Consider the following 16656-nt stretch of genomic DNA (forward strand, 5'->3'; position numbering starts at 1 on the left):
TTGGTCAAAATACGCAGGTACGAAATGCCAGCCGAAACTACGGGAAAAAAATATATATATTGTAATTTAATTACTGAAATCTATCAATCAACACAAAACAATATCGTACATTTGTTTGTTATTTAAACTACCTCCCGCGGATTGGACCAGATGCTCGGACGTTGTGCTTGTGGTTGTGTAACCCCTCCCCTTCCTCTTCTCTCACTCACTCAACATCCGCTGATCCGCGGCGCACTGAGCGCAGCTTTGCTTTATTATCCACCGAGGCTTGATGCTGCATTGCCGAGTTGAAATGGGAAGAGGGGGAGTAATATCAAGCACAGAAATGTGACCGTAGTGTTAACACATAAAACGTGAGATGCGCCGATCGAGCGGCCGCTGACCGTAATTGGCCCGTTTTCACCGTCCGATCAGCGGCAGATATATTTTGAGATGGTGAGACTGTGCCCATGTACTCATACTACGTAAAAAATGCTCCGGTACTCAAACCCGATACCAACGTAATGGAACGAGCGAAAGAAAGAAAATGTTTGGTGGAAGTTCAAGGTAAACAAAGTGAAGATTAGATAAATGATTATCTATCGCCTGACAACACCCTGAAATTGTGCAGACTGCGTAGCTGTCGCCGTCACCGCAGCGGAGCGTCTGCTCTGGTTGTGCCGAGTGCACAAGCTCCGCTCCTGATGAAAAGTTTTTCTCTTTTTTTCAAAACTCTGTTCTGAACCAGTCACTCAGTAAAACGAGTCGCTGGACTTGATTCACTTGGTTTAATGCACGGTGAGTGAAGGAGGACTTAAGTAAACGAGAGTGAGAAGAGTCGGCCGTTTATTATTATTTTTTATTTTTTTGCTATAATTGCAATTTATTTTGAAATGGCAAGTACCATAAAAATATAGTATAAATGTATATTTGCACTTAAGAGTGTAAGAGAGTTTAATTTGAAGTTGAACCGGACATTTCCATGTCAGTTATAGGTTGTGTCCAGTTACAGTTATATTCTATTTTATTGGAACTCAGTCAATGTTCCATGTTGTATGTTGTGTCATTTGAACTCAGGGACAGTTTCATGTTCTATTATTGTTCCATAGTGAATAATGTGGAAACTGAAAATTGCAGTGTAGTCTGTATGTGCAGCTGTCCTATCACGTGATCAGATCGTGTGATGTATTTGTCATTGACGTACGGCAGATAAACCCAACCAGACCAAATGATGAGAAAATGTGATTTCTCCGATCATGGGTATAAACTCAAAATGATCGGACGGCAAGTTATTTAATAGTCAGCGATTTACTATGAACGCACAACTGAAATATAATCAGAATCAGCATGTCAGACAAAAAATCTGAAATCAAAGCGGCCAAGAAAATTGCAATCGGTGCATCTCCAGTTAGTAAACATGTTCGGTACCTTTATGGGATGACGCCTTTCAAGGGGTATATCCTAATCGGATACATTTTTATATATAGTTAGCTGTGGTAGCTCACATATCATGTGATTAGCCTCATTAGGAGAGGGCTACGGTGTGAATAACTGACGGAGTAATTAAGCTGCAGTAACTCAAACGCCACTAGACTCCCTATTTCACTATCGTGGTACTCAAAATATTTCCCCAAGGTTGGCTGGCAGGTCTGTTTTTGCGTGTATTTAAATGAGGTATTATTCATACATTTGGTGCTAAATTGGCCCCTTTCTATGCAAATGAGCCGCGTTGCAAAAAAACTCCAAAAACACAGGCGCTAATAGCCACACCCACAAATTATTACCGTCTGCAGAGAGTCTTTTTGGTCTTTTTTTTTTGGTAAACAAAACAAAAAACAAGTATTTTAAAGGGCTCCGCTGCGCGATCGTCCTCAGAGAGCTGGTACAATTGAAGTGCATTTATAAGGGGTGTCACGCCCAGACTTTCCAGTGATGTGTAAATTATATTTTGACATTATTACTGTCATAGCGATGCCTTGAACAGGGCTGTCCGTGGTGATTTTGAAAAAGGCTCCAAAAGCAGTTTGTTGACACTTAATAATACACATAACTTGTTGTACAACAAAATGGGTCACAAACTTTGACAAAGTTCCATAATTCCTATAAAATTGAAAAGGTATCGAAAAATTAGAAAAAAAAATGAACAATAAGCTATAAAAATAAATCTAAAAATAAACAAATTTAGCTTCATACAATTTGGAAATATGGCTTCCCTGTCCTCTTGGCTCAGGCAGATTAACGATTAAATCGCCTATTGGCGATTGACATTGGTGACCGACACTTTTTTTTTTATCCGCTGGGAAAAATCCGAGCATTGAAACGGTGTGAGTGCAATTTATCCGGTTCTTAAACTGGAGCAGAGGCAGAGGGGGAGAGAGGGGGGCGGAGGCTCTCGCCCTCTCCGGTCAGAGCCGTCGAGTCGCCACTGGTGATCGGAGCTCACTTCCCGCTCGACAGTCCCGTGCAGACGCTTTAAAAGGGGCGGATGCTCAGAAAAAGAGAAAAGGCACAAGAACCCTCCCAGCTGCTGTTCCAGGCATTCTGCCGCTCTGGTCAAACGGAGCAGAACGGCGGAGTGCAGATCACTGCCGCCCCAATGGTGCGCATCAGGACGCCTGCGATCTGCTCTCCGCTCCGCGCACATCGCAGGTGGAGGACACGGTCCTCATGAATATATCTTGCCCAGACAATCCGCTGCCTCGATGCCCATTCACGCTTAAAAAAAACCCAAAATACACATGGAGCATCAAGGAGCAAAATGGCAGGTGCCTGCCCCCACCACGTGCCTGCCGCTCAATATGCAAATATTTATTTTGTTTCCTTTTGTCTTTCTTGTATGGAAAATGAAAAACGTAAACCTGAGCACAGTTTTCACTCCCGTGCCTGTTCTTAAATTTTAGATCTATTTGTCTTCGTTTGTTTCCGAAATGTATGAAACACATTTTTTTCACTGTCGGGACGGAGGAGACGCACGTCTTGCTGCTGCTGCGTTCCGTTGGCAGTTGGAATTTTGCACGATCGCCCAAGCCTTGTGTCCTCCTCCTCCTCCATCCTTCCCTTCACGCCAATTTTCCGCTCGTCCTCCCCTAATAACGTTCTCCCTCTCTCCTCACCCCTCCAGCCCCCTACTCCAAGCCCGTGGTTACCCTGCTGCCGGACTCGAACCTGCGTCCAGGCGACGCCGTGGCTCTGACCTGCGTGGCGTACGGCGGCTACCCGGCGGCTGGTGTGTTGTGGCAGGACGGCGGCGGCCACAACCTGACGGAGAACGCCACCACCTCCCTGGTGGCCAACGAGGAGGGGCTGTTCAGCCTGCACAGCCAGCTGAGCGTGGTGCTGGAGCCCAACAGCACCTACACCTGCCGCCTCACCCACCCGGTGCTCGGGGAGGAGAGCCACGCCTCCGTCACCGTCACAGGTACAACCCTCCTCTTCCTCTTTATCTTCCTCTTCCTCTTTATTTCCCTCTCTAACTTTCTGGGAGGGGAGAGCCTCGCCTCCGTCACCATCACAGGTTCCACCCTCCTCTTCCTCTTCCCCTCTTTCTTTCTGGGGGAAGAGAGCCATGTGCCATCACCATCGCAGGTACCGCCTCCCTCTTCCTCTTTATCTCCCTCTCTTTTTTCTGGGCGAGGAGAGCAACGCCTCCATCACCATGGCAGGTAGCACCCTCCTATTCCTCTTCCTCTTTACCTTCTCTTTTCTTTCTGGGGGAGGAGAGCCACGCCTCTGTCACCAACACAGGTACCACCCTCCTCTACCTCTTTGTCTTTATCTTCCTCTCTTGCTCATTGTCGGGGTAACTCAGTCAGAGCTTTCGGCTTAAAGTCAAAAACGACAAATAGATATTCGTGGGCGTCCTACTGTGTGTCAGTTTCAAAATAAAGATACAGGGGCCCTGTCCTTTTACAAGAGAGACCTATTATTCAGAGACTGTATTATGATACTCTTAAAAAAATGATATATGATATGAGGGAACGGTTGAAACAATCGATACGATGAGATGGTATTGTTTCATTTTCTTTATGAATTTGTGCATTTTTCTTTTTTGGAAGTCATGAAACCGTCTTCTGCATGAATTAAACTCCGCCGCAGTCACAAAATAATTGAAATGAATGTCTGTATTAGACTAATTGGTAGGGATGTCGAATCTTGAACAATCTAATATCAATACTTTGTTTGGAAGTTTGTCGAAGTATTTTCCACTTTGATCAAATACCCACCGTGGTCGCAAATCGTGTTGTGAGCCGTCTCATCAATGTCGAATCTGTATTTCATGGACTCGTGAGATCCTTCCCTAATCTCGTTTTCCGAGGAGGCTGTTATAGCTATTTTCACCTTTTTAATTGTGTTTTCTTGTTTCATTTTGTCGTATCAGCAGGAGTAGCAGTTGAGCTCAACACAAATGAATGGGATATAATAAATGTGAAATGGTAAATAATAAAATTTCTCCAATTATGTCTTCAATAAGTATCGGTTGGTTCATGTGCGTGCATCATTAAAGTAGGTCAGCGGGTGATTTCTTCACTGATGAGAGTAATGCTATTGATGAAGTATTTGAAAATGTACCAATAAAGCATTGGCCTTTTATTGCGGATACGATTTTAGCTTTAGATTGACATTGGGGTAACACTTGCAAAGCAGAAGGTGAACCACAGTGTTTGACTCACTTTGTTTACAGAGTGGATGGAAGCGATACAGTCTTTTGTCGTGCGTGTCGTAGAACCCGGACATGAGCTGCGCTGGCCTAGGTGCCTTGTCTAACACACGTACACGCACACACGCACGCACGCACGCACACACACACACACACACACACACACACACACACACACACACACACTCTCACACGCACACACACACACACACACACACACACACACACACTCTCACACGCACTCCCTCCTGGACCGCTGGTGTACACAGTGTTAAGTGTGTGCTGAGCTGCTGTGTACGGTCAGCCAAGGCTGGCTCTCTAATGGGAGCAGCACTGTGTGAAATGGCTCATAAATAAGTTGAGGCGGCCTGGATCTGCTCTCCAGGCTGAGAAGTGAGGGGGGTGAGGGGGCGGGGGAGGGCGAGGTAGAGGTCAGGGAGTGCTGCTCCATTGGGCTGGGAAATGACCAAGGCTGTCTGGAAAGACCAGGGCCCGATTGGCAGCGACGGGGTGGAAGGGTGGGAGCGTGGAGGGATCACGGGCGTTGGTGGCCCTTTTTAACAGATTTACTTGACCATCCTTCAAAACAGCACAGACAACTAACCTCTGAGGAGACTGAAGAAGAAAGAACACATCAAGTAGGCTCACAACATCTGGGCTTACATGGGTGTTAAAGATCATTTTTTCACTCGATGGTCAGACTTATTTATATACCTACAATGCATCCTGCAATTGCAAAACTGAGGGCAAAACCCAAATAACAGGCAATCATTATTGGAAAAAAATAATAATTGTGAGAGATATAAAATAGTAAAAGACTATAAAACATTTGGTTAACATGTATACAGCCAAAATACTACAAATAGGCATTGGACATCTCAATGGCTAAATTTAATTTATTTTAATCTGTAAACTTAATGAAAAACCTCTACTTCACTAATAACTAAACCAATAACTGACTTATTTAAAAAGCATTTCACTGATAATAAATTTAAATTGCTGCAATGGTAATTGTCAGCGGCCAAGTGCCCTCAGCCCTTATACCGTTCCTGTGGATTGCCCCTTGTCCGTTATGATTTAAATAGCTGTTTCTGCTGAAGCCACTTTTACTAGCCTGATTCAAAGGATTTTTCAGCCAAATGCCAAACTGGGTACTATTCCCAGAACTTGTATAGTTATAGTTATATACTGTATAGACATAGTTATACAATATAAAGCCATGTATAACGTCTCCTGTTCGTGGTTTTTACATCAAATGCCGTCATTGCGCGTTGACCCTAGTGCCCTTTGTTTCCATGGACTCCATATGTTTTCAAAGTGTAGCATTTTGTCACCCCAATGTCTGAAACATTAACATTTCCACATGCTTATGGCAGAGGAAGGAGGGATATTACAACGATTAGGTGCTATAATATACAAAATCAGTTGGAACTCAAATGAATGAGCTCCGTTCCTCCACCCTTGCTGGGCTCCTAGAGCTACCATCGCTACAGCAATTTTCATCCCTGGCTCCAGGATGGTGGAATGAGCTCCTGACCTAGTGTCAGGATGGTTGAATCTAGGGTTGCACGATATTGAAAAAATCTGACACGACAATATTTTTTTTCTAAAAGAAAAAGAAAGAAGAAGAAAGATAAATTGCGATATGTCCTAACCCTAACATATGAAAAAATACAGGAATTTTCACCAGATGACTTGAATAGCTCTGTTTGAAAAGAATGAATCATTCTAGAATCTGATTGGGGTGATTTTGTATGAGTGCATCCGCATATAAAATAAAAATAATAATATCTTTATTCTTGGCACATTGAGAATATAATCAGTAAACTGTCAGCTGTGCCAGGAAGGTTTATTTTTCCCTTCATTTATGAAAAATAAATATGACTTTATATTATAAGGAAGACCAGCAAAAACAATTACGAACCAAAACTATTTAAATAAATAATGGTAAATATTAGTAAAAACAGTATAAAAATGTTATGAACCTAAGCCAAACTTTCGAGTGTTTGCTGCGGTCAGCCATGGCCGAGGATATGAACAGAATTATGTGCGCATCCCGATACCGTTTCTATCACTATGTCGCCAATCAGTGGCAGAACTGCTTTATGGCAAGGTTTTACGCCACGGCGCTTTACGTTTTCTCCACGTGGGAACGATGTAAACAAACATGGTGGAACGTGGCGCTTTGGGAAATTACTCGTGGACGGATTATAACAACATTTTCCTATCTGCGACCTCGCTGGGACAGCATAAAGTGAGCGAGTCGGGAGCACGACTGAAATATGAAAAAGTTAGGAACCTATGAGCAGATTCGAAATGCGAAAGTGAAAAGTGAAATCGAAAGTGTCTTATCGAGTCCGCAGTTCTTGGTTTCTTGATACCCACCCAACCCTACCAAGAAAACTTAAATCGGAACAAATTGTGTTATATCAGACAGACTTCTCTTGAAGATTAGTGTTGGGAAAGGAGAATCATGCGGAAAAGTTGGAGCATGACGTGTTTGAGTTAATCTACCTCACTTGAGACACCTCGCACATCCTGCTATGTGACTAGTTTTTCAGACGTGTTTCAATGTAGGCAGGTATCATTTGGAGACTTTGCATCGATTGGATGTCTTGCTGCTGTCCTGAAATGCTCTCCTCGTGTTTTTCTCCTGATCATATACAGACTGCCAAAGTATTCTAGTAGTGTATTTGATGAGTTTGGTGAACTACTGTCCAAAATCTCCATGGAATATGCCTGTTTATCTAATATCAGGAGATTTTAACAACCCCAACCACATCAATCCAAAGAACTTAATAACTTACTTGACACCTTTGGACTGTCTCAACATGTCTCCGGGCCCACCCACAGCCGGGGCCATATCTTAGATTTATTTATCACAAGGGGTTTTATGTCGTCTTTTATTACAGCTATTGATGTTGCTCTGTCTGATCGTCTTTGCATTTTCCTTGAAATGTCTATTACTCACGATATTCATATTCAGATCGGAAACTGTTAAACCCTATGTAACTAGTGCACTGTTTATGGAGACTATTTCTCTGTCACCAACTTTAACCTCAGCCTCTGTTAATGATCTCTTAGATAACTTCAAATCCAAAATTATGAATGTTATTGATGTCATTTCACCTGTTCGGGTGAAATCAACGTCTGTAAGCAAAAAGCAACATGGAGAAATGCTGCATCTGTAAAAATCCAGAAAAAAAGTGCCAGAGGGCTGAGCGTGAATGGCCAAAAGCTAAGCTCCACATTCACTATGACATCTATAAAGAGAGACTTCATTCCTACAATCTGGAATTGAAAATTGCTCAACAAACTTCCTCTCTGACATCATCCACAAAAACATGAATAATGCACACACTATTTTCCACTGCTGATAGGCTGACCAACCCCCCGGCACAAATAATCCCTGAACTCCTATCCACAGATAAATGCAATGAGTTTGCTTCCTTCTTTAGTGATAAAGTTAAAAACATGAGACAAACAATTAGTAGTTCCAAATTAGTCAAAAATGTGTCACCTCTACATTCTCATAAAATTAACGTGATCAACATGACCCAGTTTAATGCCATGAACTCTTAGGCCATCAACATGCTGCCTTGACACCCTGGCTACGAGCTTCCTTATAAATGTTTATAGGTGCCTGGCAACAGACTTGCTCAGGGCTCAACACAAACTTTTGGCAACCAGGCATCAGCTTTTGGTTGCCGAAACAGGGGCAACCAGAGTCCATGAAATGGTTGCCAATTGACTCACTCTGGCAACCATTACTGTTTAGCTCTGATAAGAGGGAGCCCCCAGCTATCAGGCATTTTTCCAAAGATCTTGAAAACTGCAATTATTAAGCCTCTACTCAAAAAGGGTAGCCTGGACAGTTACGTAATTAGCAACTACAGACCCATAGCAAATCTACCCTTCATAAGTAAAATAATCAAAATAATTGTCTACCAACAACTTAACTTTTTAACCTTCAATAGTTTCCTGGACAAATTTCAATCGGGCTTTCGACCCCATCAAAGCACCGAAACTGCTCTTATTAATGTTCTAAACGACCGTCACATGAACACTGCAACACTTCAATCCTAGTGTTAATGGATCTTAGTGCTGGTTTTGATACTATCGACCATTCAATACTACTAGACAGACTGGAAAACTCGGTTGGACCCTCAGGCATAGACATGTCTGATTGGTCGGTCTCTTATTCATATCAGGGAACCCCCACACCTGAAAGCATTGTTATCTGCAGAGAGACATTTTGGGGCCAGTGTAAGAAGAATTTCCCGTGACAAAGGGTGATCTGTCCAGTACAGTGGAAGTAAAGGAATTGCACATGCTCTTGAACCACTCATCTCCACACAGGGCCTTAGCCCGGAACAGACAACCCAAGAAACCCATTCAAGGCAAAAGAGCAAGAGATTCACGCAGGCATGCAGGGTGGGAAAATGTCCAAGATTGAATTGAGAGAGGGACAGCCTCAAAAAAGAGCCAAACACAGCCGAAGTAGGTACGAAATGCCGCTTAATTAAAGCACAAATGGTCACGATTCTCAGGGTCTGTGTACACGGATAAGATACATTTCTCTCTCTATGGAAGTGCCAGCGCGGCTTTTGGAAGGCCCGACTTGTTAGTTAGAGAACACAAAAGATTTACAGTATTTTTTGTTTTTTTGTTGCGCCGATACAAAGGGGGCTTGTTTGAAATGAATGTATTTGCATTTGTTTACAACAGCTGCAGTGTGCTTAACAACTTCCGTAATTAATTTTGACCCAGCAAACTGTCTTCTGCTGGTGTAGCCGAGTGTGCAGTGTGCAAAGCTGCAGCTAATGTAGTGAATGTACTGAATATACTGCTCCGACGGTGGTGAATCCTATTAAAAGAAAAGGGTGAAATCTGCTTTAAATTCTAAATGGACTATGAGAAAGTGAGAGAGCAAGGGAATGAGAAAAAAAAACGGGGGGGGGGGGGGGGGGGGGCGGTGAACAAGCGCGTTAAGATTTCACACTCCCTGCAATCTCTGATTGAAAAATTACAATAGTAATACAACTCTCCCCCAGGGCGGCACAGGAGTTTGACAAGGTTCATTTTGAGAAAATGAACCCTTTACCCACACTGAGTTGAACACCATGTAGGCTTGGTGTGAGCTACACACTGGCTCCCAGTCTGTGACAATCCGTCCGTGGTAATGATACCGTTTTTATTTTGTGTTGTTATAGCGGCGATCAATGGGGAATGCTTCATCTCTCTATTTTCCAACATATGAACATCATATAAACACAATCATCCAGTGTCTCAGCGATTATCGTCTTGTTGTTGCACTGAGGCTAGGTCCTGGTCCGGTGATCAGTGGAGACATGAAATAGGCAATGTTTCATGTTGTCTTTTTGGGATGGGACGTCGATAGGGTTTTTACGGGATACAGCAAGGTTTAGCTGATGGGAGTTCCTCAAATGGTCTCCTGGTATTACTGATTGAAGAGAAGCACCAGCTGCTGGAGTCCTCAGATGAACCCTTTACCGCCTGTCTGTCTATCCGTCTGCCTGTCTTTCAGCCTGCATTCCTGGCCCTCATCCTGCTTGTGCATCTCCCAGCCAGCCGACCGCTTGGCCAGTCCCATAGTTACTATGGCCCTGGTTTTTTTTTTAACGCTACCATCTTAAACACTCAGACAGACTACATTAGATAGATAGATAGATAGATAGATAGATAGATAGATAGATAGATAGATAGATAGATAGATAGATAGATAGATAGATAGATAGATAGATAGATAGATAGATAGATAGATAGATAGATAGATAGATAGATAGATAGATAGATAGATAGATAGAAATACATTTCTGTTATGAATCTTTTCAAGTGGAATTTGAATTTCCACAGCACACCTGGCAAGCTCTCACAGCACACTAGTGTGCCGCAGCACAGTGGTTGAAAGTGTCTTACAGTGAATGATCCACATACCCATCATGGTTTACTATTACAAATTAGAATCCCTGTATAGGCAGAACTCAAAATAAAAAAAAGCAGGAAGTAATTGGTGTTGGGGTTTAATTTTAAATACTATCCATCACATTCTTAGATACCGTGTAATAAACACTTGGAATGTTACATTTCATCCAAGATACAACCTTGATGGATGCATGCAATAATATGTGTCCCAAACTGAAGCTATTTGTGGAACGGGAACCTGCATTGTAAACTGAGGGGGTTGAAATGAACTCCTCTATCTTGTTAACTGCTTGTGCGTTGTCCTTGAATTAATAAGCTGTGTATCCTAAAGTAGCTGTACAATTGGAAAAAAAAATTAATGCCTGAAAAGATGATTTTGTTGTTTTATGTCTGTCCTTTACATATCTAACAATATGTATTTCCATTTTCTGCACAGTTCAATTTAGCATCTTATAAATTGTCAACCAGCTTCATATCGGTATTCTCTTTTTAAGGGTTTTTGATCATGAAATCATAATCAATCAATTATTTTGTACCACTTTTTTTTTAAGGTTTAGGGAAAAGGCTTTGCACTTGAATTTTAAGTGGAAATCATGATAGAGACTGCCCTATTTAAAGTTCCAAATTACTGTTGGTGCTGCAGTTGGTGTTCTTAATTGGGAGGAAAGTGTGACTGAGGTTTGACGTGTTTTTAAATCTGAATTAACTATGATTTTGTATTTTCTTGTGAAGTGTTCATATCCACTGCTTTCTTATCCACTGCTGCATTGATTGATTATTGATTGATTACTGGAACTGCTGATCAACACTGATTCTTCGAATTTCTGTGCCAATTTCTGTACTAAAATTCTTATATTTAATAACAGACACAAAATAATTTAGTTTTATTTATTTTATTGGAGTCATCACAATCGCAACATATTGCTTGTTTTGTCATGCGGACGGTACCTCTCGCTCGCCCCAGGTCTTTTTTCCTCCCCGTATCCTGTTCCTGTCTACCCTGGTTCCATCTGGACGCAGCATTCGTTTTTGAGCAACAATAAACATCTACAGTAGTTTCCTCCTTGGCATCGACGCGTGCAGTCATGTTTGTTGTTGGTCGTTCTTCCGGAAGCCTTCGCCTACTTCTACTACTACTTCCTGCTCCACTGGGCATTTTTTTCTCCACTGCCCCTTGTCGCTCCAGTGAGTACTACTACTTCCTAGCTGTGTATTTTTAATCGCGAAACGCCCTGTGCCCCAAAAACTCCCGTTGATACAAGTAACATTCTTGTTAGAATGTGTTATGTGTGAACGTGTTAGCTGGGGTTCCCAACGTTCAATTTTAGGTCCCGTTCTGTTTGGTGTTCACATGCTGACACTTTGCTCTGTTATCCTTAAACCATACTATAAGTTGAGCTTCTGCTATGCTATCAGGATAGATCTGTCTACCCCTAAAACCAAATGTATAGCTAATGTATAAAGCTTTTCCATTATTTTGGAATGCCTGAACAATGTAAAGTGTCCCCCCCCCCCCCCCCGGAAGTCAGACCATTAAACAAAAAAAAGATTGTTTAATCTCCCTTACAATTCTTATGTAATCAAAAATTAACTTGGTATTCTGTGCCATCCAACATCAAACCAGTAGCCAGAAATCATGCACTTATTTTAATCTTTAATTAAGCTTTGATAAAAATGTAGTGCAGTCAAGTTTCTCCCAGTTTGAAACTATTTCTTATCTAAATTGATCTATAATTGTTGAGTTATCTTAAATTATCAGCTATTTTTTATTTTATTCTTGTCTTTATTCTTGTTTAGACCACAAGCTTGCTTTTTTTCGGGCAAAGATCAAAAATCCCCTCTGTCCACTAATTACAAAATGCAGCATGTTTAAAGTCCCTGTAAAGCAAAAATAAATATGTGACACCTACACACCAGGTGCATTTCGGGGCCATCCACTTTTTCGCCAGATTTGAAAAACATCCGAGATTTGTTTCTCAGTCAAAAATGTGATTATTGCATATTTCTGTTCCTCAAGTTGTTTTATAACGTATTTTCAAAACTGAGTTTGATTTCTAAATATTAGCTAAATATTAAATAGTCACGGCTACTTGATCCACCAGCATTTTACAGGGGGAAAAAAGTCACCATCCTCCGCCGCCTCCCGCTGCCAGTTCCGCAATTTGATTGAGGAATTCTGCCACCCTCTTCTCTTAATCCATAAAAACACAGAGTACATGTTTTTTCTTGCTTCTGATTTTTATTTGTTACTGTTTCTTGAAAACATTGTCTGCGGAAGTGACATCAATATTTTTATGAATTAATGATTCAAATATTATTTCAGAAAAACACATTCAACATTAACTTATTGAAGGATACAGAAATACCCAAATGTAACCGTTTAAAGCACTAATTGTGTTTATCTTAATGGGCATTTTTTGCTGCAAAAGTCTGGAAATGCATCCAAAACTTTAAAGCATGGTTTCTCAGAACCTCTGTTTTCAAAACCTTAATATTTGATATGTCATAACTTCCCAATTTCTAAATGTGACCCTAAAGTATGCAGTGGATCACATTATGTTTTCTTAGTTTGTCACACCACAGCAAAACGTGTTATTAACCACACAGCCAAATTTAAATGATTAAAAAAATCACCAAGAAAATAAATTAGGTTTAAAAATTGTGAAAACAAAACAGGCAGTACCCTCTGCTCTCAGACGCTGGGGGCGTGTCCGCTCAAGGCGCTGAAAACCTGACAGCCACTGCAGAGACTCTTGTTCAGTGAGCACAAAGCACACACCCACTGAGCTGAAGAACGAGTCGCTCGCACACATCTCCCAGCTGGAGCTACGGGGGGGCTCATGAGTGGGTTTCGCTAGTGGTGGGTGAAAGAAATGAAACAGGTTACTTAAAACAGGGGTTACCAAAAGATCCCTCTGATCAGAGCTGCGGAGCTCCACAGCGGCTTGATGTGGTGGGGGTGGGGGGCATGCCAAGTATGACCGCTCCACGTTATCAAGTCATGATTTAGGCCCGCCAAAAAATGTAGGAACACAAAAATGGGGAAAACAGTTTAATGGTCTGACTCTCAGTTCAGTACTACATAGTTCAGTCTTTTCATACTGTATGTTTTCAGCAATGTTTTTTTTTTAACATGTATAATGTGTTGAGAAATAATCACTTAATTAACTTAACAGGGGCTTTAAAATGGAAGTTTGGGGTGATTTTATGATTATATTCAGTGTGTATGTATATATATATATCAAAGAAAAGAGCCTCTAAAAATAAGGAGCAAAGAAAGACACAGACAAGTCTTGAAAACTTGACTTGACAGGGGAATAATTACTGCCTGGTTGTACTGAACCTCTGATGAATACAAATATGAATAGCATTATGAAATTAACCTGACTCGGAGGAATCTTTGCCATCAATGTTTTTTTTTTCTTCCAAATTGTTGGGATGGAGGGTAATAGTTTCACTCTACGGGGAGGAAAAAAACACATTGTTTTTCAACTTCAGTGGATGTCAGTCAGCTTGTTCCTCCTTTATCTTTTCCCTAACTATATTATTATCTGTACCTTATAGCGTACTGCCATCTAAATTGCTACCTGCCACTGCTGACTAAATTCCATCAAGTCCCATGCGATTGTTCTTCAGGGAGGAAAACCCTGAGAAAGCTGTGATTCACAATTGAATCCAATGTCTGTTTCTGATGAAGGACTCTCGAACGATTCGGTCATAGCGAACAAATCTTAAATGACCCGGGAGTCTGGAGTCACTCCGACGACCGAGTCCTTTGTTTGTTTCATTCATGACTCATTGACTGCAGCCAGACAAACGGGCCTTAAACTGAGTCGGAGTCGCAACTCGCAAACTAAACTAGCAGCGTGCCCAAACAAGCTCTTTGAGTCGGCGAGCGAGAGAATGTTCAAGTCACGAACTGAAAATAATTACAGAGGACTAAATAAATGTGGAAGATGGTCCGAGGGATTTGACATCATTGCATCATCATGAATTCATTTTTGTGATTTGGGGATTTTTGCGTTCATCGTTATTTGGACTCTTGTTCATCTTTCACCGGACCAACTCAATCAAATGAACGAAGAGTCCGGAAATCAAACGACTCTTTTTTTACTGAGTGACTCGCCTGGAACCGAATCTCAGGATAGAGTCAAACCTCTCATGACTTATCGCCGTGTTAATTTGTGGTAAAAGTGTTGTGTTCCATTGTGCTAAATTGACGGTGAAATAGAATTCACAATGTAGTGCCGCAATGTGATGATCTCCCGGCTTGCTGGGTGGGTGATTTTTTTTTTCTTCTCTTCCATCATTTTGATGAATACTGCATTTTCATTTTCTACTTTTAGGCCTTTATTCAATCGTTTTCTCCTTTCCTAAAGAAGCTCTGTCAATCAGGTCTAAAATGACCGGTTTTCCCAAATACAATGACTTGGCTTCCCATGGCTATAAGCAACACATTGTGCCAGCCATTGTTTCCACTCTAAATTTAAATGCAATTAACGGATGCTGCAGAGAAGTAGAAAACAGCGCTATGAAGGAATCTCTCCCGATGGAATGCTGTAATAATTAGTGTCCAAACACTGAAAGCGGGCCTTCTTATGACCTTCTTATGACTAATGTAATGTAATGGGATGTATCACACATAAATAAATTCAGGTGGACAGCGATGGCAGCTTTTGTAAGCATATTATTTCCTATCAGGATTATGAACCGGGGCCACTTGCCTCTGTCACTTCCCTCTGGTATGTTTCAATGTCCGTCTCCTCCTCTGGGGTCTTCACTATAGGACTCATTTTTGATCCCTGTATTATGGCCCTGGCAATATTATTTGTCATGCTCTCAGTCTTACCGTTAGCACAACTCGGAGGGGGATTGTCGGACTGGAGGAAGAAGAAGGATTAAGACGCGGCCGCTTCCCTGCTCGGTGCATTAGCTCTTTCAGAACGGTACAATCAGAGAGATAAAATGAGCTCCAACTCCTTTGTGCTGGGATTTATTTTCCCCTTATTTTGGTCTCCTCCTCCCTCCCTGCCATCTTGACTTTTTCTTTCCATATTAAAGGTTTTTGTGCACTGGTTTCTGTATTTTGTACACGGTTTGGAGCATCTCGTATCCATCTGGGCAATGAACTGATTCCAACCTTTATGTTGGAGGGAATGAGTGTGTTTACATGTGGCTGTACCTGTTTCCATTTTCACTGTGCCATTAAATTGGAAGGAAAAACCTTGATTTTTATTTAAAGGGGACCCATTATGCTCCTTTTTACACAAGTTAATATAGGTCTCAGAGGTCCCCAAAACATAGTTTTTTTTGCTGAAAATACCACTTTGATTATGCGTTCTAGCCATTCTAACATACCTCTATTCCATCCTGTTCCAAAAAGTCTGTTTTTTTGTGGCAGGAGCCTCCCTCCGAGGCTCCGAGTTCTGTGCGCAAATGGGGTTTGAGCACAAGTTCAGCGTTGTATTTACTCCGTAACTTTCACTGATTTCACCTTGTCAGTCCACCAGAATCTGTTTCTGAACAAATTTGCTGTGAGAAATAAGCAACCCAGTTGCTGAATCTTCACTCATATTAGATCTGCAAGGACTAGTTTAAAAGTTAAATCAGACTTCCGTTCCCGTGCTCCAAGCTTGTGGGGGACACGGACACCACACTGGATCTCTCGGACGCAGGGATTTTTGTTCCATGTGAACGTTGGAAAATACAATAAAATAAATCAATTCTAAGTTCTTAATTCATCTGCAATAAAAACACAACAGAATTATAATTTTTGTTTTTTATTTATTTATTTATTTATTTTTTCAGAAAGAAACACAGCACAATTCCTCTTTTTTTTTATATACATATATTTATTTGAGTTTCTCAGGTGGTGGGTGGTTCTAACTATACTGAAGCACAATGTGATGTGGGGTTTGGCTACACATAGGCTTTCTGAAATAGACAGCTCACAAAAAACTGACTGAGTTGTCTTATTTCACAGTTTGTGTGTTTTGCATAATAGGTCCCCTTTTAACTCCCAATAATGGCTCTCAATTGGGGCCAATTGGGACCCTGCTTTGGCGTCAAAAAAT

At 41.5% G+C, this 16656-nt stretch overlaps 1 protein-coding gene across 2 annotated transcripts in view; it reads left to right on the top strand.

Moving 5' to 3' along the window:
• cd276 (CD276 molecule) overlaps nucleotides 1–16656 on the top strand; it is an 81596-nt gene that overhangs the window by 19866 nt on the left and 45074 nt on the right. For both annotated transcript variants that reach the window (XM_079998138.1, XM_079998139.1), the window contains exon 4: nucleotides 3101–3397. In XM_079998138.1, the coding sequence (XP_079854264.1) occupies nucleotides 3101–3397 (297 nt within the window). The remainder of the gene's footprint in view (nucleotides 1–3100; nucleotides 3398–16656) is intronic.

The sequence above is a fragment of the Zeus faber genome (assembly GCF_960531495.2).
Source record: "Zeus faber genome assembly, chromosome: 3".
NCBI lineage: Eukaryota > Metazoa > Chordata > Actinopteri > Zeiformes > Zeidae > Zeus > Zeus faber.